The sequence below is a fragment of the Brachyhypopomus gauderio genome, chromosome 21 (assembly GCF_052324685.1).
Source record: "Brachyhypopomus gauderio isolate BG-103 chromosome 21, BGAUD_0.2, whole genome shotgun sequence".
Lineage (NCBI taxonomy): Eukaryota > Metazoa > Chordata > Actinopteri > Gymnotiformes > Hypopomidae > Brachyhypopomus > Brachyhypopomus gauderio.
The window spans coordinates 8,301,607-8,327,963 of NC_135231.1; the positions used below are offsets into that span (position 1 = coordinate 8,301,607).

Consider the following 26,357-nt stretch of genomic DNA (forward strand, 5'->3'; position numbering starts at 1 on the left):
TCTGTCTGCTCCAGCAGGGTGGGGGGGTTGGGGTGGTGGGGGGGCTTACGGGCTGCTGTGGAAACGCTGCTCTCAGCACCTTGCAACTCCGGCAGGGCTTGAGTGCTCTTGCAATTACCTCACTTATGACATGGGGCTAAAACAATGTGTCCAGGCAGGGCACACACACACACACACACAAAATATTAGCAATCGGACTTATATTGACTTTAAAAAAGTGATAGTATTTATTTGTTCATTTGCATGTTTTTATTTATTCACTAAACACTATTTACAATTAATGGCATTAGTGCTTGTAAGGAACCCTGCAGGAATGCATATGAAATTATCTCAACTTGGTTGTAGAGAATGCAGTGGGAATTCCTCTGGGCTCTTTTTCACAATAACATTTTACTGTTTGTCATATTACAATCCTTTCCGTAAACCCATGAGTCCAGGAATCCTAACAGAAACATCAGTAGATATGTTCAGTAAACACTGGATTACACAACAGGAGACTCTGCAGACAGCCAGACAGCCTGATCTCCAAATCCCTGGCCTGGAAACTCCATGAATGCATTTTCATTCCCACACACCAGGGCCTTGATGACTGGCTGATCAATTCAATGCAATTCAATTCACTTCAAATTACGTTTGACAACTGTTGTTGTTACGTGTTTTAACAACAGACGTTGTCTCAAAGCAGATTTATAGGAACAAGACCTAATCCACTAATGTGTCAAGGGTGACCGTGACCTTCGTCTGCAACACGAAGAAACCACATACCCCTCAAAACGGGTCTAATGTCGCACAGCAGCACAAGTATGTTAGAATAGGGAAGTAGTAATGGAGGGATCCCCAGGGCTGGGCGTGGCAGGCCGAGACTCAGTGCCTCTCATCACAGCGTGAGGTCCATGTTGGACACAGATCTGAGGAAGCTGACAGTGTCTGGGCTGAAGGTGTTTCTGCTCAGATCCAGCTCCATCAGACCAGTGGTGCTGGAACTCAGTACAGTCGCCAACATTTCACAACTGCCTTCCGTGATTGAACAGTTAGACAGCCTGTCAATTCGGGGATAAAACGGCATGAGAACAGTAATGGAATATACTATATAATATTTCGTTTACAGTAATATGCAAATTACATTTATTACATGTATTTATTGGACCAAACTATGGAACCTCTCCCATAATATGGGAAATTCTAGTTAGCAGAGAATGTAATGATCTTAAACTTCACCCTGCATCAGTTGGTATAAATGTTTTTTGTCACATTTTTATTTGTGATGTGATTACCCCCATTTTCAGGCATGCATACCTCAAAGTCATTAGGGTACAAAGTCCACTTTGTAGGGTGGTGAAGAGGGTCCTCATCCCATCGTCTCCAAGTGCGTTATCACTCAGACTCAACTCTTTAAGTGTGGAGTTCTTGCTGAGCATTGTAGACACGGAGCTGCAGACGTCTGAGCCGAGACAACATTTGTCCACACTACCTGGGCAATAAACCACTCAGATCATCAACACTTCATCACCTACTGACTTACATCCATTGACTCACCTGTTGACCCTCAGGGCTTGGACACGCTTTAAAAAAGAGCACACATGAGCCAAATCAAAAAGAACAAAGAAAGTAGAAATACTTTATGTAATGTTTATGTTATGTATGTTACATTATGTAAGCCTCTTTATTGCGGTTTGTTATGCCCTGACATCTGGTGTGTTGCATCATCAGAACATGGTGAAAAATCGCAGGTTTTTGGGGACGGCACTCACCGCAGGGTGCGAAGGGTGCTGTCCGACTGTCTTAGAGCTGCCAACAGCTGACCCATCCCGGAGACGCCAGGGAAATTGCTACTCAAATCCAGCTCATGCAGACTTGTGGGATTCGATCTCAGAGCTGAAGCCAGGGCCGAGAAGCCTCTCTCAGTGAATCTGCAACCAGCAAGCCTGTAGGGGGAGACAAAGTCTGTCATGATACAAGGGCAACAGAATCATAAATAAATAAATCACAGCTTAAATAAATATGTCGACTAAAAATAGATTATAAATAGTTCAATTTAAAATTTATATATAATATATATACATATTTATAGATAGATATATATAGATAGATATTAGATATGCCTTAAATTTTAAGTTGAACCATTTATAATCTAAAAAATTATAATATTATATATATATATATATATATATATATATATATATATATATATATATATATATATATATATATATATATATATATATATTTATTTATTTATTAAGGCATATTTCATGTACCTTAATTTCTCTATCTTGCAGTGTGGCATTCTCAGATCGAAAGCCAGGTGTTTCACTCCAAAATCCTGGAGGTCATTGTCACTGAGGTCCAGGGCACGGAGACTCCAAAACTCCAGGCTGGATGCACAGAGGAGGTTTTTACAGCTTTTCGCAGTCATGTTACACTTCTCAAGCCTGTAAAAAATGACACAACAAGCAACTTTTTGACTAAATAACATACACATTCTAACAAAGTTTTTTTATTTTAAGTCCTGCCCAAAATCCAAGTTCAACCACATTTATATTTTCTAAATTGCTCAAGCCAGTGGGTTGAATTTCTTAATGATATATGTTTTTATATATAAAATCATGGCTTTGTAGACCTTACGGATTTCTCCACAAACCCATTTTAATAAAATATGTCAACTTTAATAACCTTTTGCAGTTTCTTGTAGTCCATTGGATATTTTCCTGAAAATTCACTGAAGGTATATTTTTTTAAGTCTTAAAGGCTTTTACTCTAACAGTTTATGCTTAAATTTGTTTAAAGCACTCTAATCTTGCTAATTCAAATGTTTGACTGGCACTGTATAATTCAGGGATTTTCTGTTTGTATTAGTGCTTCATATAGTGCTGCTGTCACATTCACTGAAAAGTCACTTGATTTGCATTGTGGGGGTTAGCTGATCAACACTGATCTCATGTTATGTGCGGGGGTTAGCTGATCAACACTGATCTGTTATGTGCGGGGGTTAGCTGATCAACACTGATCTCATGTTATGTGCGGGGGTTAGCTGATCAACACTGATCTCATGTTATGTGCGGGGGTTAGCTGATCAACACTGATCTCATGTTATGTGCGGGGGTTAGCTGATCAACACTGATCTCATGTTATGTGTGGGGGTTAGCTGATCAACACTGATCTGTTATGTGCGGGGGTTAGCTGATCAACACTGATCTCATGTTATGTGTGGGGGTTAGCTGATCAACACTGATCTCATGTTATGTGCGGGGGTTAGCTGATCAACACTGATCTCATGTTATGTGTGGGGGTTAGCTGATCAACACTGATCTCATGTTATGTGTGGGGGTTAGCTGATCAACACTGATCTGTTATGTGCGGGGGTTAGCTGATCAACACTGATCTCATGTTATGTGCGGGGGTTAGCTGATCAACACTGATCTCATGTTATGTGCGGGGGTTAGCTGATCAACACTGATCTCATGTTATGTGCGGGGGTTAGCTGATCAACACTGATCTCATGTTATGTGCGGGGGTTAGCTGATCAACACTGATCTGTTATGTGCGGGGGTTAGCTGATCAACACTGATCTCATGTTATGTGCGGGGGTTAGCTGATCAACACTGATCTCATGTTATGTGCGGGGGTTAGCTGATCAACACTGATCTGTTATGTGCGGGGGTTAGCTGATCAACACTGATCTCATGTTATGTGCGGGGGTTAGCTGATCAACACTGATCTCATGTTATGTGCGGGGGTTAGCTGATCAACACTGATCTGTTATGTGCGGGGGTTAGCTGATCAACACTGATCTCATGTTATGTGCGGGGGTTAGCTGATCAACACTGATCTCATGTTATGTGCAAGTTCTCCCACTTAAAAAGATGAGAGAGGCCTGTAATTGACATGATAGGTAGACCTCAACTATGAGAGACAAAATGTGAAAAAAAAAGAGAAAATTATGTCTGACTTTTAAAGAATTTATTTGCAAATAATGGTGGAAAATAAGTATCTTGTCAATAACAAAAGTTAATCTCAATACTTTGTTGTATATCCTCTGTTGGCAATGACAGAGGTCAAACGTTTTCTGTAAGTCTTCACAAGGTTGGCACACACTGTTGCTGGTATGTTGGCCCATTCCTCCATGCAGATCTCCTCTAGAGCAGTGATGTTTTGGGGCTGTCGGCGGGCAACACGGACTTTTAACTCCCTCCAAAGGTTTTCAATGGGGTTGAGATCGGGAGACTGGCTAGACCACTCCAGGACTTTGAAATGTTTCTTACGAAGCCACTCCTTTGTTGCCCTGGCAGTGTGCTTGGGATCATTGTCATGCTGAAAGACCCAGCCACGTTTCATCTTCATTGCCCTTGCTGATGGAAGGAGGTTTGCACCCAAAATCTCACAATACATGGCCCCATTCATTCTTTCATGTACACGGACCAGTCTTCCTGGTCCCTTTGCAGAGAAACAGCCCCAAAGCATGATGTTGCCACCCCCATGCTTCACAGTTGGTATGGTGTTCTTTGGATGAAACTCTGCATTCACTGTCCTCCAAACACGATGAGTTGTGTTTTTACCAAATAGTTCTACTTTGGTTTCATCTGACCATATGACATTCTCCCAATACTCTTCTGGAACATCCAAATGCTCTCTAGCAAACTTCAGACATGCCTGGCTTAAGCAGGGGGACACGTCTGGCACTGCAAGATCTGAGTAGTGTGTTGCTGACGGTAGCCTTTGTAACGTTGGTCCCAGCTTTCTGCAGGTCATTCACTAGATCCCCCCTTGTGGTTCTGGGATTTTTCCTCACCGTTCTTGTGATCATTTTGACCCCACGGGCTGAGATCTTGCGTGGAGCCCCAGATCGAGGGAGATTAGTAGTGGTCTTGTAGGTCTTCCATTTTCTGATTATTGCTCCCACAGTAATTTCTTCACACCAAGCTGCTTGCCTATTGCAGATTCAGTCTTCCCAGCCTGGTGCAGGTCTACAATTCGGTTTCTGGTGTCCTCCGACAGCTCTTTCGTCTTCACCATAGTGGAATTTGGAGTGTGACTGTTTGAGGTTGTGGGCAGGTGTCTTTTATACTGTTAACGACTTCAAACAGGTGCCATTAATACAGGTAATGAGTGGGGGAAAGAGGAGCCTCTTAAAAAAGAAGTTACAGGTCTGTGACAGCCAGAAATCTTGCTTGTTTGTAGGTGACCAAATACTTATTTTCCACCATTATTTGCAAATAAATTCTTTAAAAGTCAGACTTTTGTCTGATTTTCTCAATTTTTTTTCACATTTTGTCTCTCATAGTTGAGGTTTACCTATGATGTCAATTACAGGCCTCTCATCTTTTTAAGTGGGAGAACTTGCACAATTGGTGACTGACTAAATACTTATTTTCCCCACTGTATGTGCGGGGGTTAGCTGATCAACACTGATCTCATGTTATGTGTGGGGGTTAGCTTACTCAACACTGACCTCATGTTAGGTGTACATACTAATCACAACTGTTTATGTCTAGCAATATGCTGCTCCGTGCTCATACAGTACTTACTTCAGATATTCAATTTGGCAATTGTTCTGACTCAGCAGTTCTGGAAAGACACGCACACCCAGGTCTCCTAGTCTGTTGTCACTCAGATCCAGATGTTTAAGGGAACATGGTTTGGAGCTTATGGCTGAGGCCAGGAAGACACACCCTTCTTTTGTAACCCCACAGCCTGAAAGCCTGTATTAAAATAATAAAAACCATCAAACAATCAAGTGTTTAAATAGTACTGAAAATGTCAACCTTTGCTCTTTAAATGATTTAAAGTGTAATTGCTAAAAGAACGTTGCAGTTCACAATAAGATTACCAGTAAATAAAAGGTTTATTTATATCTGTCACACCCACTTTTATACTGGACAACAGAACCTTTGCTACTTCCTCCTTTGCCCTTCACCAGACAAGTAACCAATCAGAAACCACAGATTTTGTACACCTCAGATCAGTCCCGCCTATATACTCAACGCTCACGCTGGTAGCTCATTAGTCATCAGCCTTAGCCCAATTACCTGTCAGGTAGGCACTCGTTGCTGCTGTTACCACTGCATTTTAAGGTGGGGCTCTGGTTCAGAGCTCCGTCTGTTTGCCCAGCCCAGTTGGCCCGTGTTTGGTTCCACTTTGTTCTCACTACCCTTCAGCTCTGTTTGCTTGTGTATTTGCTTATACCACGAACCGGTCCTGCACGACCTGCACTTTCCCACGAATGTGCTCCAGACTAGCCGTGTCTGCAGACCAAGCACAGGAGGGCATGCCGTCTTCACGCACCTGAGCGTTTCGAGGTGGAGGTCGGGCAGGATGGCCAACAGCCCTGCTATGGCCTCGTTGCCGGTCGGATTGTGGCTCAGGTCCAGCTCTCTCAGGTGTGAGGGGTTGGACTGCAGAGCAGACACGAGGGCCGCACAGCCATCCTTCCGGATCTCGCAGAACTGCAATCTGGGGACGGAGCGCAGGAACCAGTCAGCAGGAATGTGTCGGGATAATAAAACATCTTTCACTTATTGCGTGATGGAAAAATGCTGAGTGGCATGAAACATGATATCATACTTAAGTGTTTCCAACAGACAGTCTGGACTCATCAGTCCAGCACACAGCAGCCTCACTCCTTGGTCATGAAGGACATTAAAACTCAAATCTAATACCCTAGTAGTGCAAGACTTTAAATGACGAGCCAGGTAGGGACAGACTGCCTTGGTGAGGTTACATGAGGACAATCTGAAACACACAAGGAGTCAAAGTTAGGACACAAAATCTGCTTTACAACTGCAGCTGAATCCATCCGATATATTTTGTCACCAGTTGCTATCTGACCAGTTCAAATGTTCTGATACTAACATGAGAGTTCTGGATGCTTTGGCTACAGGTTCTAGCCTCATGAATCCTTCATCCGATTTGACATATTTACTCAGGTCAAACACTTCCATCTTCTCCTCACTGGTCATCAACACGAAGACCAAAGCTGACCACTGTGCGGGTGAGAGGTACTCTTGGGACAGAGTCTTTGAGCTCAGGTACGTTTGAATCTCCTGCACAAGAGAATGGTCGTTGAGCTCGAGCAGGCAATGGAACAGGTTGATGGAGTTCTCAAGCTTAAGGTTCTGCCTGAGCTTGAGTGTTATGTACCTAACTGTCTCCTGGTGGCTCTGTTCAGAATTCACTTCCTGTGTCAGGAGGTCATGCAGCAGATTCTGATTGGATTGCAGAGATAATCCGAGGAGGAAGCGGAGGAAGAGGTCCAGGTGGCCGTGCTCCGAGTGCAAAGCCAGATCCACTGCGCTCCTGTGTAGCTCAAACATGGTTGAGTTTAGACGAAGCTCTCGGAAGTTCATATCTTCGGACTGGCGATCTCCATCCGGGCTTAACCAGCACATGTATACAAATAAAGCCGAGAGATACTCCTGGAAGCTCAGGTGCACAAAGCAGTAGACCTTTTGCAACGGTATTAACTCCTCTCTGAAGATCTGCGTGCACATCCCGGAGTAGACAGATGCCTCTTTGACGTCAATGCCACATTCCATCAAGTCCTTTTCGTAGAATATCAAGTTACCTTTACTTAGCTGCTGAAAAGCAAGTTTTGCCAGGGAGAAAATGTTTTCTTTAGTCAAGCAAGGGTCGAGGTTCTTATCTTCAGTGTACTTGTCATTCCTCTGCACCGTCTGAAAGATCAAGAAATGCGTGTACATCTCCGTCAGCGACTTGGGCACCTGGTGCATTTTTGCTTCATCCAGGATCCTCTCAAGCACGGTGGCCGAGATCCAGCAGAAGACTGGTATGTGACACATGATGTACAGGCTCCTGGAAGACTTAACATGCTGGATGATCCTGCTGGCAAGATTTTGGTCACGGAATCGTCTGTTGAAGTACTCCTCCTTCTGCGGGTCATTGAACCCCCTCACCTCTGTTACTTGGTCGACGCACGTAGCAGGAAGCTGATTAGCGGCCGCTGGTCGAGATGTAATCCAGATCACAGCGGAAGGAAGAAGGTTCCCCAGGATGAGGTTTGTCAGAAGAACATCCACCGACGCTGGCTTAGAAACGTCCGAACACCTCTCGTTGCTCTTGAAGTCCAAAGGAAGTCGACATTCATCCAGGCCATCAAAGACAAAAACAACTTTTTTATTTTCGAGCATGGAGAGGCTGACTTCTCGCATGTCTATGAAAAAGTAATGAAGAAGTGTCTCCAGACTATACTGCTTCTGGCCCATCAGATTCAGCTCCCGAAACGGCAAGGGAAACATGAAATGGACATCTTGATTGGCTTTCCCCTCAGCCCAGTCCAGGATGAACTTCTGTGCCGAGACCGTTTTCCCGATACCAGCTACGCCTTTGGTCAGTACCGTTCTGATGTTTTTGTCTTGCCCTGGTAATGGCTTAAATATGTCGTTGCATCTGATTGGCCTCTCCTGTCCTGGTGGACATCTGTACGCCGCCTCAATTTGCCTCACTTCATGCTCGTCATTCAGAATTCCGCTCCCACCTTCCGTGATGTAGAGCTCCGTGTAAATCTTTTTGAGAAGGGCCGGGTTTCCTTGCTTAGCGATTCCTTCAAATATATGCTGGCTCTTCTTCTTCAGACTGGATTTGAGTCTTCTCTGATGTGTAAAGATTCTTTTAGCTAAATGACAAAGCCAAAACAAGTAATACATTACAAGCTAGGCATTTAGCATTTAGCGTTTAGCGTTTTGCTAAAATAAGGCACAAGTGCTCTTCATGGACATTTGAGGGTTTATATTCTCAGTCTTACCTGTCATCACTTTTTGAACAAGGTCAGGCTCATTCATGCCCTTTAAAATGTGCAGGCCGATCTTTAAAGCTGCGTTTCTGACCTCATTGCTCTCCTCCTCCTCCTCTGGACTCTCTACATCTCCAGCGTAACCTGGGCACAGAAGCTGGCTAATCCTTGCCATCTCTCCCTTCACAAAGGTGGTGAACCTCTCCTCGAATATCTAAAAGGAACAAGGTCATCAGAATGACCTCAGTGCATGTGGCATTAATTGGCTGTACTGTCACTCAGGACATTTGTGGGTTTGTAGGTTTGTGGGTCTAAAAACAGCCAGACAGCTGACACTTTGGTGAGCTCACCTTAATTGTTTCAGAGATGTACGTATCTTGGTTCTGATCATACTGTGTAGCTGCTTTCCTTGTCTGGTCTCTATAGAAATAATGTTAAAGGGTTAAAATGGGCACTTATGTGTCAGTCCTAATAGGATAAAAATGGTTAAATTGCATGTAAATTAGGACAGTTAAAAATGCTACACTAGATAAAAGCAAGAGTAATACAGATAACTAAGTACTCTTCCTCAAATATGATCAAACATTCAACGTACACATATAAATAAATAAGATAATGAATGAATGAATGAATGAATCCCCTAAAAACAACCCAACCAGGGGAGGAAGGTGATAGAAGCTGTCGAAAGACGTTTTCAGCTTGGAATAAATGGAAGAGACAATGCTAAATGACAAGCATGAATCAATTTTTAACATGCATTACCTCTGATCATCAAGGGAGACTCCATCAATAAATGTAGGCGGTGTATCAACTGAATGGTCACTTGTTATGGAAAAATAGCTGGGCACAGGTGCATCTGATTCTAGAAATTTGTCACTGAACAAAAATAAGTTGATGTAAGCTTGGTGGTGTAGTTCAAAATAAAATTAATGGCAAAATACAGATGACAGATGAAATCATAAGAGGGAACTTTGGTTTAAGTAGCAGACCCGGATGGGGAAATAATCATGTATTAGTGTACCATTGCTGAGGAACAACATTGTCTTTCTTAAATTTGACTGGAATTTCCATGGACCAAACACTCTTCACAGACAGACAGCTGGGTGCAGGCGAGCTCGCACCTGACGCTTCGACGACTGGATCACCACTACATGGCAGGAAAGATCATGTTTATTTATACCAGGGACATTACTGTCATGGCAACGATCGTTCATTTTAATTAGTTTGTGTGCTGATCTGAGAACAGATGCGTTGGCTTTTACACTGTTCAGACTTTATGCAGATCTTAAATCGGCTGACATGCATGTGTCTGGTATCTAGTCAGAAACAAGAGATATTAAGATCTACATTATATTTAAACTAAATTAAATTAAAGTCAGTAAACACACATCCTCACCTTCCAGGCCCTCGAGTCTCGGGTTTTGTAGGTATCCTGATGTCACCTTCATCTTCATAACTTAGACTTGTGTCGCTCGCACAATCTCCCTCCTCGTCTTCTGAAAGGAGGCTCATACTGTTCTTCCTCACGAAGCTGGGCCGCCTTGAAGGACTTGGACTAGAATAAGCCTCAGGTAAACTCAGATGGCTTAGAAAAACATTCCAATGGGAATCAGTGTCTTCATTTCCAGCAAGCGATCTCTCGATTCAACGCGCTGCTTTTCATTGGTTCCTGCACCCACCGAGGCACGTCTTATTAAGTTATTATATGAAAATATTATATATTTTCATATAACATATGAAATATTAGCCTATTAGTCTCTTAATGTTGGCGCTCTAAAACGTTTACTAGTCGATATGTATATAGTATTTGTCAGCTGAATTCGTGCAGGATCTGTTTCTTCATTAAGTTTCGATTCTGATTTTTTTTTTTCCGCCAGGAAGAGATTACGTCACGCATCAAAATGCCTGTTGCTTATGCATTGAAAATAAATGTAACGCTAATCACAACTGTACCTAACTCATATACCTTATCAGAGAATAGTTTTATTGTTTAATATATGACGTATTCGGTCAGAAAAAGAACGTGTTAACGCAAATTTGCCCCATCGCCCACCCACCACCGTAGAGGGCGACAATTCCTGCAGGCAAACCAACAAATGTGAGCGATACTAGCTGACCTAATGTGCATGACATTGGAGCCCGGTGAGAAACCAGCGCAATGTTGGGTTTCATTGGTTTGATATTCATTTTATTAATTGTAGGCTATAACATGTGCAGGTGTAATGGTGATTTCCTCATCTCAGACATTTTTTTTATTGAAAAAGTGGTGGGCAGACAATGCCACATCAAAAATGTCAACGTCTCAATGGCTTGATGTGCCCTTGAGCATCCGTTGCAGCTTGACAACGTTTCATGCTGTTCGCAAGTCGGTTTGTTTGCTGAGTCATGGCGTCCCAGATCAACCAACATGGTGTCTTCCTGAAGGACCCTCAGGTCATTGGCGTTCGGGGGTACAGCGTTTTGAGCTTCTACATGGTGACTCAGCTGATCCTGTAGGTTTTCTATGGGATTCAGGTCTGGAGAAAGTGCAGGCCGCTCCATTTGAAGAACCCCAGTCTCCAGCAGCCATTCCCCAATGACATGACCTCTATGAACTGCATAATAGCACTCTCCTCGACGTCTTCAACATCGTAGCACTCTCCTCGATATCTTCAACATCGTAGCACTCTCCTCAACATCTTCAACATCATATCACTCTCCTCGATGTCTTCATCATCGTTGTCGGCCTTAATTTCTTCTCAGCGTGAATCGACTCCTCAGTGAACAGAACTGGGGCCCACTGGTCCATCGTCCAGCATAAACGCTCCCTGGCCCATGAAAGCCTGGTGGTGTGGTCACGTACCCTTGCAGGTGTTCTAGCACACAGAGCACTCTGATGTAAACAGTTTGGAGTAATCCGACACGACACTTGAGTGCCTCGCCTTAAATGTGCCTGGAGTTGCGTACAATTTATCGTCAAGTTCCGCAGGGCACTGTTCACAATGAAGCGGTCGTCAGTGTGGGATGTGGCCAAAGGACGTCCACTTCTGTGCCTTTCTGTGACTCTTCCAGTCTCTCTTTCAACCTGCTGATGATGCTCTGTGACACTCGAAGATCAGTGGCAGGTTCCATTTGAGAACATCCTGTTTGAAGCCTTGCACTGGCGAGGTACCGTTGATTAATTGTGAGGTGTTGTCTTGGTCTCTTGATGTCAAAATATGAACAGCAAGATGAGGACTGTTTAAATACCAATGCTAATTGAACCAGGAAATGTATTGGGTCAAATCATGGATCAAACACTTTGTGTATTTAGCTGTTAAGCTCCTTGTTAGAAAACAGCAAGTTGTGCAAAAAGTACTGAAACTTTGAAACATTTGGACATGAAGATGTTTAGAGATCACATTAAGTTCGCATATAAAGGTCAGAGTGCACTTAAGGTTCATCCTGAAATGTCACCCGAAAGCCAAATATCCTTATCCAAGCAGTGTAAGTTTGATTGCTAAAAAGAACATATTAATCATTAATGCATTACATAAAACATGCAAAAACTAAAATGTTGAATATTACTAAAATTTAAGTCCTTTAACTGACTCGCTCTATAAGAGATTTAATATATTTGATTAAGTAAACTTTTGTTTAAGTAAAAAAAAAAAGTCAGGACTCTATGTGTCTGAACAGAACAGGTCTTTATTCAGGAAATGAAAGAAATTAGATTGTAATCAACACCCCATTTAAATACAAAACAAACCAAAATAAAAATCAACATGATATTTGTTTTGCATATCAAAGATCCATTCAGTAATAATTACAATCCGAACACTTCATAAACCACTTGAGGGAATCTATACACAAACTTTGATTTAGAAACTAGTAACATTAACAATATTACAAAGATTTTAGCTTTAAAAATAATTCAAATTAAAATAATATCTTAGCAATTAGCATCATAAAATTATATATTTATATATTTCCACATAAAAATACAAAATAATATTAATGACATATATGAAAAATTATTCCAAGTATTTTGCTACTATTAAAGTAAAATAAAAAAAGAATAAAATAAAATGAAATGAAATAGAAATATGCATGAAAAAGTTTCTTCTTTTGTTAGCAAAACGCTATCCAAAATAACTACAATCATTTACATCAGTACAAAGATATCTGGATTTAAAAATAGTTGCAATGAAAAAACGGGGTTTATCTTTTTCTGACAGTAAAAAATGACACTGTGAATCAGAAATTTGCAAAATATGCAATGAAAAAAATAAATCTGCATTAAAAAGGTATACACTGTAATTCTCACTTTTATACAAACATTAGAAACAGTATTGCACGTCACAACACAGATTCGAGGTTAGTCAGCCTTTCAAAATGTGTTATATTCAAGTTTCTGCGTATCAGTGAGGAGAGACCTGCAAGGACTCAATGCAACCGGAGGGGATGGGGGGGTGGGGGGGGGTCTCAAGTGTTTTCCATGAAAATAATAAATCCTTGATGTTTTCTTCCTTAAAATAAAAGACGACAAACTTAAATATTAATCAAGTTAAAATGTTAAAAGCAACCATATATTAATATATCACTATACACATAATTGCCAGGGTGATTCTAAAATATTTTCATTACGGATTTATATATATTTCAACAGAAAGCCTGTTTATGAACAGAATCATAAGAATCATTGCCCAATAATTAGGAAAATGCAGTGTGTGTAACTGAACTACAAAAATACAATACAAATCAAATAGTTGTCTACAAAAATATTGAAATAAATATGATTTTGTCATACAAAAAGACACAAAACAAAAAAACACAACACACATGTACAAAGCAACAGCGTCCCACACCGAGAAGACGACACAGTACTGATCACAAACTCATAAACAGTAGAGACTTAAAGGGATGAGGTGACACTATGAACACTCTCAAAAGGGTGTCACTTCCTTCAGCCATTTTAGAAGACTCAGTAGAACAGCCTTTTCCTTCATGGGTCTCACTAGTCCTAATGCTGCCATTGGTTCACCATTTTGATTGGACAACCATTGACTCCACCCTGCTGGTCTCTGGCTATGTTGCCAAATCACCATGGCCACGGAGTGCAGGACTGGGTGGTCACTATTGCCAGATCTGGATCTGGGGCCATGACCCTGATGACCCTGATGACCCTGCACAACTCAAATAAGTTATGGTGATATAAGAGACTATTAAATAATAGGACATGATCATTAAAGGTAGAATTATTTCAATGATACATAGAATTGTTTTGATTATACAAAAGGATTGCTTTTTAGCTCATAAAATTAAAAGTTTGGCTTTTAAAAACCAATCAGATGTTGGATTGAAGTGTACAGTAGGATCCAATAACATTGCTCTGCCAGGGATGTACAGAAAATTAGTGCATGTTATTATGCATGTACAGATTTAATGGTCTGAGGATTGGTGACACATAAACAAATAAATATGTTAAAAAAGAGGACAACAATAAATAACTCTCAAACTTCTCAATGCAGTAACAGCAGAGACGTAAACAATCAAGTCACAAATACTCAGGACAGCACTCCAGGGTACTGGGCATATTACCAAAGCCACAACGCAGGGGTCTAGAAAAACAAAAGAGTAGAGCTACAGCTAACGCAAGGGTCTAGAAAAACAAAAGAGTAGACCTACAGCTAACACAGGGATCTAGAAAAAAACAGAGTAGACCTACAGCTAACTCAGGGGTCTAGAAAAACAAAAGAGTAGACCTACAGCTAACACCGGGATCTAAAAAAATGAAAGAGTAGGCCTACAGCTAACACTGGGATCTTGAGCAAAAGAAAGCAGATATACAGATAACACATGGATCTATACAGATAACATGGGGATCTAGAGAAAAAGAGAGAACAGAGATAGACAGCCAGACAGACAGATCAACCAACTTAAACATTAGTACAGTACCAAATTGCTGCTGGAGATACCAGCATCCATTGCTTACAGAAAGATTGTCCCTAACACTGTTCTATAGAGTTGCACTTGATTACAACGAGAGGACTCAAGACAACGAATTGTGCAGACCAAAATGAAACCTTCGCCACAAAAACGTTTTACTTTAAAAATATCGATTGGGTTGTTTTTTTTCTTACTCTTCTGGTTCTAGGTCCATCTCCACCTATATCTGTAATCTATAGCTATGATAACTTTAGATTTACTGAACAGTTTCTCACACACACACACACACACACACATACAGGTTGGTATTCGAAGGATAGCACAGTCTGGAGCAGGCTGAGTCTTTTCAGGAATGGCAGCCCGTACCGATGCAAAGAGCTTCCTTCAAGAGTCGTCCCTACACGCTCTCACACCTACGATAATGGCTAACTAACAGCTAACGGTACATTTAGGTGGTATAATAAACTAACAGACCTTCAGTCTGTACCCACCACCTGCAGGTGATCTGTACATGGAGCAGGCTCTGAACAAAGTGGGTGGGGTTGTTGAGTGGGGCAAAGGCGATATATTGAGATATTTTAACTTTCCTCTTTCTACATCATAACTAAACTAAAACCTGAATCCATACATAACTAGAGTCACACAACACAGAGACGAGACTCACGGGCACTAGACAGCACACTGCTTCTTCATTAACCATTGATACACAAAATGGCGGAACTTGCTAACCTAACTAATGACGTTTTTTGTAGAACAATGTATGTAAACAAATTATCACATCAATGCATGCAAAGGTTTTTTTAGTAAGAATTTTCAACTTAGTATTAATGTTCACCGTTATTGATATTATCTTATACTTGAGAGTCTAACGTCTTTTTTTAATTGTCTCTCATGCTACGTAGTGTTCAGTTTATCAGTAAAATGAAGCTTATGTCTTTTTTCTATCCTATATGCGTTGGAAACCTCTACAGCCTACCGCATGCAAACGATGCAAAGACACACACATGCACTTGGGTTTCACATTCCATTTCCTCCACGGCAACGATCCGCCTGTTTGAGAATGCGCACTGCATTTAGATTTTCATTTTCAACGATTCCGTTTAAAGATGCCGTTAGGTATCACAACTATACATCTATGAATTATATCAGAATTATAGCAGCAAAGCGTCTCATATAGCTTGTGATTAAATTGCTAAGTAGAGCAATAACAAACCAGATACGCAGGTCTGAGGTATCATTCTTTTTGCAGGTCAAAAATGGAGAGCAAAAGTAGGCAACTCTTAATCTTATTTTAGGATTATTCTTTTGTAACTTTTAAGAGCACATAAAAACAATAGAGGGGAGAAAAAAATATTGTTTTCTATGGCAGAAATGTCTCCTTTTCATGCCTCCTAGCATTTTGCTACCTTTGGTTGAAGACCCAGGGCAGGCATCAGAGACTACGTCAAGGGTTTTCCAGAGACAATTGCGCACTTTGCCCACTGGGGGGGTTAGCAGCAGACAGACGGACAGACGAACAAACTAGCTGCCCCCCATGCAAAAAAACATTCTCATTTCTACTTTTTAAATCTCACATATAAAAATAATTTGAAAAACTACAAAAAATCAATCTCTTTTTTTGTTAATCTCCTTTTTTAGAAAACATGAAAGTACCACAAAAAACTCAGTTCTGAGCCTGAGATGGGGGAGGAGCAAATGGGGGGAGGAGCAAATGGAGGGGGGTGTGGCGTTTGTGAAGAACAAAAAAAAATAAAAAAACTGAGGCCTGTAGCATTTGTGGATGCTACAAAAAGATAAAGGTAAATATATTCATAGATCTTTATACTGTATACTGTTAGGTGCTCTGTACTGATAGCTTGGGTTCTAAGCTTTTTTTCTTGCCAAACATGCGGCGAAGTCCCGGCTCGCCTCTCCGTCGCCGCCCGTACGCTAATTCCAGCGGAAGTGGATCTGGCGTGGCCGGTCGGCTCCTTCTTTGACCAGCGGCTTGTGGAACTCGCGGCCGGCGCGCGAGTGGATGTTGGCCCAGCAGAACTCACAGTAGTACTGCAGGCAGGTGACGTTGGCGCAGAAAAAGGGCGCAAATTTGCCCCCGCAACGTGCCCCCTGACACTCGTCACACAGCTGGTCGTCCAGCACGTAGGGTTTCACCTCCACCTGTGGATGAGGGTGGACACAGTTAAAGGATCCTCAGAATGAGAAACTCACAGTTAAAGGAACTAAGTTAAAGGAACCTCAGAGTGAGAAAATAATAGTTAAAGGATCCTCAGTGACAAACTAATAGGAAACATACTTAAGCCTTAATATCCTTAATAAAAGAAAAAATATATTAGTTTAGTTCCTTTTAATATCTTCTAGGAAGATGCCAGAATCTCTCTTCATAAGGCTACATTTGTCATATTCAGGACATGTTCATTTACTCTTGAACACAGGTACAGAGAAGCAGAACTCTTATTGGTTCTTGTACCCGTTTGTCAATATCACCATGCTGCAGCTGGACGAATCGGGCGCTAATGGCTGCAATGTAGCTCTGCTGATTGGAGAAGGCCACACGCCCCGCGCCCTTGGGGTACTTGAGCTCCGGGTCGGTGTCGATGCCCGCGTAACACACGCCGCCATACAGACGGTCCATGATCATGGCCAGCTCAACTGCAACACCCGCAAAAAGAAAACATGTTTCAAATATTTATACAGCACATTCATACTTTTGACAAAGGTTTTCACACAACATCAAATATACTGAAAGAATATAAATAATTATTTGAATATCATTTAAATAATGGCCACGCAACTGTGCTAAATACTAGCAGTATTTAACACAGTATTTAGTATTTAAATACTAGCAGTAGTTTTGTAGGTTTCCGCACCCACAGTTTACTAACTATAGCAGTACTATTGCAGAAACTCTTTATTGTCACCATATACAAAATATTGTGCTTTCCATTTGTGTCCTTGGTGCGCCAGGTGTAGTGTAGTGATCATTGGCCAGTTATCATGCTCTCAGTTTGTGTTTGAGCGGTGAAACTGCTCTGAATTATGTAGTGTACAAAAAGGACCGGGTACCGCAGTCTAACATGGCCAGCCTTCACACAAAACCACATGGTGTGTCTGTCCGAAAACATGAAGGCCTGAAATGAACATGGGGCACATGGCGTTGGCAAGCTGTCAGAAAGGGTCACCTGCTCTGAGAGGACGGGGCACTCCGCCCACAAAGATGGTCTTGCGGGGGTCGAGAGGCTGAGAGCCGTCCATCACAAAGTCACTGTCGCTCAGGTTCCATGGGCGGATCTGGACCTGAATGTCACACGAGCCAGTGCACAGCACCATCAGTACACACTACAGGCAGTACGCACTACAGTAATTACACACAACATTAAGTTCAGACTACACGACTGAAACTGGATTTTTAGAGTGCTAAACCAAATATCACAGGACTCATTTACAGGACGTGGACGCTGAACCTGCGTTTCTGTACGCAGCGTTCTACTCTACGGAGACCACAGTTGCTCCCTCCTCCATGTCTCTGCACCCAACCCGGTTCTGGGCTCGTGGTGCGGACAGCGTGGCAGTGTGTTGCCGGACTCACGGGCTTGTCTTTGATGGTGGGACTGGACACACACAGGTAGAGTTTGTTGTCCTCCTCCAGACAAGCCTCAATCAGGGCCTGCACCGAGCTCTCCTCTTGGAACAGCAAGAAGGCGTAGCCTAGAGACATTTAGGTTATTATTATTAAGGTACATTTAGGCTACATTTATCTAAATGAATATTGAATAAATGAATGATGAATATATTAACATGTTTAAAGGAATTATCAATAAGAGTGTTAATCCAAAGTGCAGAATAGTCTCAGTGCTGCACACGTTTAGTTTTACAAAGAAATCTGGTTACAAGAAAATAATACTTTTTTAAAATGAGATTGTCAGCAGCCAGCGCAGCCTAACCATTACGACCAGTCTTACCAGTATGACCAGTCTAACCATTACGACCAGTCTTACCAGTATGACCATTACGACCAGTCTCTCAGTTCTGTCAATCAAGTGCTATGCGTTATCTGCAACACAGATTTCTAACCTGACACATTTCTTAACCTCGATGGAGAAATAACACCACTTTTTGCGGCATATGTCAGACTCTGTGACTAAGTCAGAAAATGATATTAAGTCTCTTTTTTAGTAGATTTCCAAATGACATGAAGTGATAACCAAAAGCTCATGGAAGGCTGAGCTCTCATGCTAAAGACTGTGGGGGGTGTGTGATTACCTTTAGGGGGGAAGTAGGACTTGCTCTCCGCCTTGTGTGGCCAATCAACCACCAGGTGACCGAAGCGGCGGAAACTGGATGTGATCTCGTCTGTTTGGGGGATGACCAGGCAGAACAAGAGACCCAGAGATACTCTGAATTACTTTGAATTAAGAGGCATGTCTGAAAGAGGGACTTTGACCTTGAGAAAATGTAATCATTTATTAAATTTGTAATAACGCCACAAGGTGAGGCACAACAACAAATATTAATTCTAAAAAAAAATAGAAATTGAGTGTCCAGCTCACCTTCGTCTATGTCCGGGGGCAGGCCGCCCACGAACACTTTACGAGAAAACCTCTCGATGCGTTCGCCATTGTGATGTGGATAACTGGAGGAACCCAGGAGCCCTGGAACACCTTGGTTACCATGGCCATCGTCGAGCAGACCGTCGTCAATGGGAAATAGGGAGGAGCGTCCTGAAGATAAGTAAAAAAAATCCAGAGTGAGATACAGCGAGAATCAGAGAGAGAGAGTCAGTGTTTTTGAACTCTTGAATTCTTCATCAAGCAGACCATTAATGTACCTGCATTTCTGTATCTATAATTTATAGAATTTAACTGATTTGAGATCATGTTTGTACATTTTTAAAGCAAAACCAATAAAACAAGTGGTGATTGGGCAGATCTCTGCTCGTGGTCCTCAACTGCGACCGCACGAACCAAACTGAACCCACTGACAGCCATTTTACCACGAGCTGCTAGCTTTAGTAAATTAGTAAATCTGGCCCAGGGAGGCTGAGCGCACATCGCCTCGCCACCATAGTGCAACAGAGGCAGACGTGACTCTCATTTTGAGGCGATTGTGGGGTTTATTGCCATGCTAACAGACGGCAGGACACAGGAAGGGGACGTTACCTCGCCGTCTCCCAAAGCTCCTTGCTGCATGTAAACAGAACAGAGTAGAGACAACTATGACACGAATGGAAGCTTCAACTTAATGATTTGAATCTGGGATTACACATTCAAACACATATACAGATATACAGAAGAAACATTTTAAACTGAGTGTTGGCTGTATTTGATACTCTTTATGCAGAATATTCCAGAAAGTTGCCCTTTGAAACATAAAGCAGCAATGAGGAACTTTACTAGGCCAAGTGTCTTCATTATGTAGTTTCCATTTCAGTTTTCATTTTAAGACATGGCCTTAAGCCTGGGATATAAAGCAGATTAGTGGCTGTTAGTCATGACGTTTTATTCTTACTCGAAACGGATTTGACCGATTCTCTCTCTTTCCGCCACATGAACCATGGTATGCAGTCACATGACCAATGCTGATCAACGATGAATCATGTGACCTACTTTAATAAGTGGACCTCCCCAGTCATGTGACCAAGACACGAGAAACTGTTTGGCGAACATGTGCATTGTCTTTCATGCGAGTTTAAACGTCACTACAGCGGCATGGCCCGAAACGACGTTTCTTCGCCATTTGTCTCTTAGAAAAGACAGCATAAAAATTCTTTTGTCACAAGAAAACATTAGCGGCTGGGCTGACAGGAAATCTCCACACAAACAGGATCCCAGTAACGGCACGCGGCCCAAAGTGAGCCAAGCCTGGCCCTGCCGTGCCAGAAGACGGTCTGTCTGTTCTGTGTCCATGTGCTGCTATAAATGGGCAAGGATTGTCCAAGCGCGCCAACACTGCTGCCAAACTCTTAGTCCTGGTCGAGAGCTGATTGGCTGGCACAGATGTTCCTTGTCCAGTAACAAGCCACATGCAAATGTGGAACTGCCCTGCATTCTCAAACATTTCCATGCTGATGCGAAGTCATGAGTCACAAATTCTGGAAGGTTCTGTTTTTTCTCTGTGTCTAATGTGGCCCGTCAGCGACGGACTGTCATAGTCTAATTCCAAAGCGAGACGGCAACAAAGACATGCCGTGGATTCGATGCATAAAAATCTATTTTCTGCACTATATTGCTTAGGGAAATTGCACCCATGCAAAGTCAGGGATCGTTTTAAACTTTTAAACTAGGAAATGCTGAGCTAGGATCAGCTTTTGCATCGCAGCAAAATGGGCACAAGGGGACTGCAGCAACATGGGCACAAGGAGCTGATCTGAGACCAGCCTTGAATGTGATAGCCTTGAAAAGCAGGTGAGTCAGCGGAGCAGCAGCTGAGGAGTGTGACTCCAGACAGCAAAAGGGCTCGACTGCAGTGCAACACGCTCCTGTCAGACTCCCGATGATCGAGCGTACGAGGAAACGCGGAGCACGACCCACAGGACAGTGGAGAACTGTAGCTGCAGGGAGAGAAGCAAGCCCAGGCCCTTCACACACCTCACTGGAGCGTCTCGACAGCGCCCCCTGCTGGCCACAGGTCACCCTGTAAAAGTGTACTGGGAAAAGGTGCAACTTAAGACTGTGACCTTTCCATGTTGGCACCACTTGACAGTACACAAAGTAATTAAAATGTTTTAAGTATGAAATATAGGAAATTACTGAACCGCTTTCGCATCAAAAACTTAGACAGGCATAGTGCTTCAATTGCTGTCCGTATAGCAATTTAATAACCTGATAATACAGTAATTTAAAATGACAGCACGCTTACGCAAAGAATCCAGTATTGCATTGTAGACAGGCACCGTGTAACTGCAGTGTCATTGGTTTATTTAAAGAAGGCAGGGTGAATAGAGGGGAGCAGAGAGAGACGTGATTGGCTGGTATAATTACCATTGAGCATGAGCAGGCCATCGGCACCAGGATGTGGGCAACCCATACGGCCTGAATGTGAGAAAGAGACAGACAGAAAGACAGACAGACAGAGAGCTGCATGAGACACAGACAAATGGAGAAAACGGGCTTCCTGGAGCTCAACCTCTGACAAACAGGCTGAAGTCTCTGGAGAAATGTAATGGTGGAGAATTCTGTTCCTGGTGGCTCATGTGATCTGGCCCACAGAGACAGAAACAGTCAGAATTGTCCTGTGGATCGCTGGCGTGAACTAGCCCGAACTAGCCCGGAGATAACGCCTTCAAGGAACTTCACTCAGCCTTTCCCTGGCTAGCCAACAGTCACCAACCAAAAACAACAGTCTTACAGGCACCTCATGAGCCAGGCCAAATCCGCCTTTAATGGCAAACGGAGAACACGAGGGCTTCAGACGGTCTTAACACCAACAGAAAGGCCTTCAAGGCCTTTTAGCCCAGCGATTGTGAAACTGTTGTGCTATTTGGACTCCAAAGAACCACCTTTAGCCTATTTATCCCACCCCCCTCAAAGCTTCTAGAAACAACACACAAGCTCTGTTCTTTTGAGAGACATCTACAAACCGTTCTCTGTCCACAGCAAAACTAACGTCTTCTTTATTTTTCACCTCAAGCGCTAACGGCTTTCGCGCTGTGTAGCCGAGGTGCCATACATTCCAAAGGCACGAAGCAGTCTTTCATGTTTATTTAACTAGAGTCAGCATGTCCTGTGCCGTTAGGACCTCGGGGTATTTGTAGGGATCCCAGCTCCCAGCCCCTTTATTAGCAGAGCATCCCAGACAGGCCCCCTGCCTTATCTGAACAAGTGTATCACCATTTTCATTGTCTGACATTTTTGTCTGATCTACTGTTAGGTTTGCTGGTTATTCACTAGTTCAACTTTAAGTTGCACTGCACTGTAACAACACTGCCAATCAGATGAGACCTGACGTCATTTTACTCAAGGCACTTAATATGGCTTAATATTCTCCTGCTCTTCTCTGAGCTCTTATTCAATCTTCTCCATTCAAAGGATAAAGTGTTCTAGTTATAATAAACTGCTCACTGGTAAAAAAAAAAGTAATAGAATTCATTTAGAATTAGAACAGATTCTCTCCCTTGCTCACTCTCTCTCTCTCTCTCTCTCTCTCTCTCTCTCTCTTTCCCTCCCTCTCTTTCCCTCCCCCCTCTCTCCATCTCTCCCCCCACATTCTGCAGTGAGCAGGGCCCCTCATGACTGCAGTACTTGTGCAGCAGTTTGCAGCCACGCCCAAACCTCAGCCTCACACACCACCCCAGCGACCAGGACCGCGCTACGCCGGTACCAACAACGCTGCCCGTCCACGCCTGCCCAGGTGCCCTAGCCTGCCCCGAGCTTCCAGAGCAGGGATTAACATCAACGAATCATACGAATCTGATAGACACCCCAAAACCAACAGCAAGCTGGCTGGATAACGCGAGTCAATGTCTCAGTGGTTAGCCATGACAAAGCAAACACATGTGACTTGGGCAGTGACTGCAGACACCGACGCCTTCCTTGTGCGTCTGCTTCTGAAGGCGGGTTATCTTCGTTGCAGTTGTCTGGGTGTGTGATAGGCGCGACGTATCGTTAGCGAGCACGGGGGTCCGTCGGGGGGTGGACAGAGGGTCTTACCCTTCAGTGGGTCCTGTTCGGCCCTGATGATGTCAATCAGAGAACTCTCCAGTGAGTGCATGTTCAGACTGTCAAACATCCTGCTCCGATCCTGCTAGAAATAAAGAAAGAGAAAGAGGGAGAGAGAGAGGGGGTGAGGGAGGAAGAGAGAGAGAGCGTTCCAGGTCTGTACACACACAGCCAAAACATGGTGACCTCTTCTCCAGCATTACAGGATTATAAGGGTGTAGGAGACATGCTGAGACAGTCCTGTGCTGGATCACGTGATTTGTGTGTTTATATGGATCAAAATGGCATCGGATCCCCCTACATCCCTGGAATACCAACTGAGATGAGATCCAGGGAACGCTGGCCTTTACGACTCTGTGTGTGTGTGTGTGTGTGTGTGTGTGTAAGGCAGATAACATCTCTTTCTGCTTTGCTATAAATGTCAGTGGGGCGTCCTGTGTTGTTGTTCAGAGACTATTCTGAAAGCAGTCCCACAGATGTCTGTGTGGACAGAGGGGAATGTTTACTCCTCACAAACTGCCCTGTGAATCGATACACACACACACACACACACACACACACACACGTGTGGGCACACTATGTTCTGACACCACTGTATTTGGAAGCCTCGTGCGTGTCAACAGCTGTGGTGAGGACCTCGTGAGGGCGTGCAGGCTAAGCTGTTGGTGGTGCACGCAGGGTTTAGTTCTGACTGCTTCATCTGCCTCCGCCCCTCTATCTGCTCCTGCCTGTACTCCACATGGCTGCATGAACTACATAACCCTCCACCCTTCCCAGCTCCGCCCGGATCCCTTCGCTGAGGATCAGCCCGGTTTAGGAATACACTGCACTATTTAAAGAGGACTGTCCTTTAAAAGTGCTTTGTAGTCTAACAGGTGCTTTAAGTCAAATCTTAAAAAGCCCTAGACAATATGGGCTTGTTTTTCTGACCCAGATATAAGCAAAATTTTAACTGAAAATGCTATGTAAGAAATAGCCTTGTATCATTGGTACTGACCCAGTACAGGAGTATTTGAGAATAGACGTCCCTTGTATAGAACTGTAGTGGCAGCCAGTATTAATGAAAAGACAATTCTATAACACTGTATATAAAACCTATAGCATGCTGTACTTCACACAGGAATATGTTAAACATATCATGTGCTGGTTAGTAGGGTGGGGCAGGGGGGTGGTGGTGTCTCCACCTGTGTGTGTATAAGCGAAACAACCAATGAAACTGCTTGAAGTGCTGGGATAGGGTGGTGACTGCTGGGATAGGCCTGGTGTCTACTGCAGACTATAGATGGATTCAGATCGTGCACCAGTGGAGGAAAAAGGGACGGAAGATACGGCAGTGCTTATGGAGAAGAGCGCCCATTACTGTTTATATATCTCCAGTGACAAATATTGCATTGAATCAAGAGCTACAACTGATCAATTGCATACCGTCATTGCCTAGACACCCCACCCCAACTAACACACACACACACACACACACACACACACACACACACACACACACACAGAAGGAAGTCACGTCCACAAAAGGCCTGTCCCAGCCCATCTCGGGCCCTTCCTGCGGCTTTACTGAACTCCTTGAAATGGGTTTTGTTCAGTTCTCCAGCCTGACCCTTCCCAGCACGGCCCCCCCCCCGGGCCTAGGCATGCACCACTGCTGGGGAAGTGTTAGCCAGGCTAAAGATAGCATTAGCATTAGCGCGGGTTGCCAAAAATAAAAGGGGTGAGAAGCAGCTGAAGAGCAGGCTGGTTCAGAGCTCCACGGGCCCCCGGAGCCCCAGTGTGAGATCCAACGCTCCCCTCCCACACGGCCAGCACCTACACCGCCTGCAGCTCAGTCCCTCAGCAGTCTCAATACCTGCCTAATTAATGTTTATGAAACAGTTTGATATGACATGGAGATTAGGTTTCTCGCTTCAAAATCTCCCTCTCTCTCTATCTTTCTTTTCTTCCCCTTCACTCACTCTTTCCCCCTCTCTTGCCCACCTTCTCTACCCCAGTTTAGCTCTCTCTCTCTCCGCCCCACACACCCTCCTCTCTCTCTCCCTCTCTGAGTCATAAGCGTGAGACAATCGGAAATCTCGGAAGGAGGGCGAGCAGGAGACATGCGAGGAATGACAGGCATTCCAAACTCCAGGAAGGGCGCAGGAACGAGGAAGAGGAGAAAGTGACGTGCCCCGGCCGGTCGGAAAACACACGGACAGAAAAACACGCAGAGCAAGGCACGCAGCACTGGCGCAAGTCCTTTAAAGGACTCCTCCACGACAAGAGCTGGCTTAACTCGTGCTGAAACATCGAGTACTTACACGCAGACTCATCCTGGCGTGGAAAAAGGCTTTTAACGTTACACCTGTCATTCAGTTCATACAATAAATAGGAACGTCTCGATCCCAGAAGTGATACTGCCGAAGCTTCACTCAAAGTCGAACCTGAAAGGCCTGCATTGTGCTGAAGTTTCTCTTTCAGTGTTTAGGTTTCTGCAATTAAAAGGATTTCACAATCATGGTAGAAATCTGAGAGGGATCGTATTGGTTATACCATTTGTAACATGAAACATATAGCTACAGCACCGGGAAGATAAAAGAGACATAGAACACCCAAATGCATATGGAAAATGTGCATATGGAAAATGGATCCACTCAAAGATACAGTAAGCAATACCTCCGCATTTTATTTTGGAGTCACAGACACCGAGTAATCAGACACTGAGTAATCAGACACTCATTTGCAATTAAGCCAACGAGCAGTTCATAAACGCCGAGCGTTCTGGTTCACGCCTGAATTCTAGCTTACTAATAATCTCCTCAACTGAGCCAGCTTTCTTAGCAGAAGGCCACGTCACCTTTTGTTAATGGTAGACGACTTTGCCTCAGGATGCAGGCTGACCATGTTACTGGGTCAACAGTTGCCATTGGGAACAAGCATGAAGCCCAGCTGACACTAATTGGTAAACGCAGCACACAATCCATCCCTCCTCGAAAACGGTTCTCTGACGTTCCTGACATACCCTGACGAGGTAATGGAAAACCTGGACCTAATCCACCTTTACAGAG

General features: G+C 43.4%; 2 protein-coding genes across 8 annotated transcripts in view; both read right to left on the reverse strand.

Annotated features, from left to right (window-relative positions):
- Positions 1-94: 94 nt before the first annotated feature.
- LOC143485190 (NACHT, LRR and PYD domains-containing protein 12-like) lies at positions 95-10,601 on the reverse strand. 3 transcript variants are annotated; one of them, XM_076984518.1, is made up of 13 exons: positions 10,143-10,600; positions 9,768-9,893; positions 9,509-9,622; positions 9,097-9,166; positions 8,759-8,960; positions 6,850-8,629; positions 6,562-6,729; positions 6,283-6,450; positions 5,526-5,699; positions 2,259-2,432; positions 1,752-1,925; positions 1,297-1,467; positions 95-1,040 (listed from the first exon to the last, which is right to left on the reverse strand). In XM_076984518.1, exons 1-13 carry the CDS (start codon positions 10,256-10,258, stop codon positions 878-880), a joined length of 3,600 nt encoding a protein of 1,199 aa, XP_076840633.1. In that variant the 5' UTR covers positions 10,259-10,600; the 3' UTR covers positions 95-877. The 3 variants fall into 3 exon arrangements, with proteins under 3 accessions (XP_076840633.1, XP_076840635.1, XP_076840634.1); XM_076984520.1 differs by lacking the exon at positions 95-1,040 and having other exon boundaries at positions 1,334-1,471; positions 10,143-10,601; XM_076984519.1 differs by lacking the exon at positions 95-1,040 and having other exon boundaries at positions 1,425-1,562; positions 10,143-10,601.
- A 1,802-nt stretch (positions 10,602-12,403) lies between these two features.
- Positions 12,404-26,357, reverse strand: part of cpeb2 (cytoplasmic polyadenylation element binding protein 2) — a 19,033-nt gene continuing 5,079 nt past the window's right edge. Inside the window, exons 3-12 of one of the 5 annotated variants that reach the window (XR_013122712.1) lie at positions 23,299-23,392; positions 21,631-21,681; positions 19,810-19,833; positions 19,201-19,371; positions 18,914-19,003; positions 18,240-18,358; positions 17,833-17,947; positions 17,121-17,302; positions 14,389-16,810; positions 12,404-14,347 (exon numbers count right to left, since the gene is read on the reverse strand). Coding sequence is in view for 4 of the 5 variants with exons in the window: in XM_076983682.1 (XP_076839797.1) it covers positions 16,583-16,810; positions 17,121-17,302; positions 17,833-17,947; positions 18,240-18,358; positions 18,914-19,003; positions 19,201-19,371; positions 19,810-19,833; positions 21,631-21,681; positions 23,299-23,392 (1,074 nt within the window). In the remaining variant the exon portion in view is untranslated. Of the gene's footprint in view, positions 16,811-17,120; positions 17,303-17,832; positions 17,948-18,239; positions 18,359-18,913; positions 19,004-19,200; positions 19,372-19,809; positions 19,834-21,630; positions 21,682-23,298; positions 23,393-26,357 lie in introns of all 5 variants that reach the window. The other 4 variants (XM_076983682.1, XM_076983683.1, XM_076983684.1 and 1 more) reach the window with 4 other exon arrangements.

What these genes read in the sequence shown, in the direction of transcription:
- LOC143485190 (XM_076984518.1), bottom strand. Translation starts at nt 10,258, where the DNA reads ATGAGCCTCCTTTCAGAAGACGAGGAGGGAGATTGTGCGAGCGACACA. An exon ending in GTCTCCCTTGATGATCAGAG is followed by an intron (nt 9,167 to 9,508) that starts GTAATGCATGTT and finishes TTATTTCTATAG; the next exon opens with AGACCAGACAAGGAAAGCAG. An exon ending in AGCACCCTTCGCACCCTGCG is followed by an intron (nt 1,468 to 1,751) that starts GTGAGTGCCGTC and finishes TTGCCCAGGTAG; the next exon opens with TGTGGACAAATGTTGTCTCG.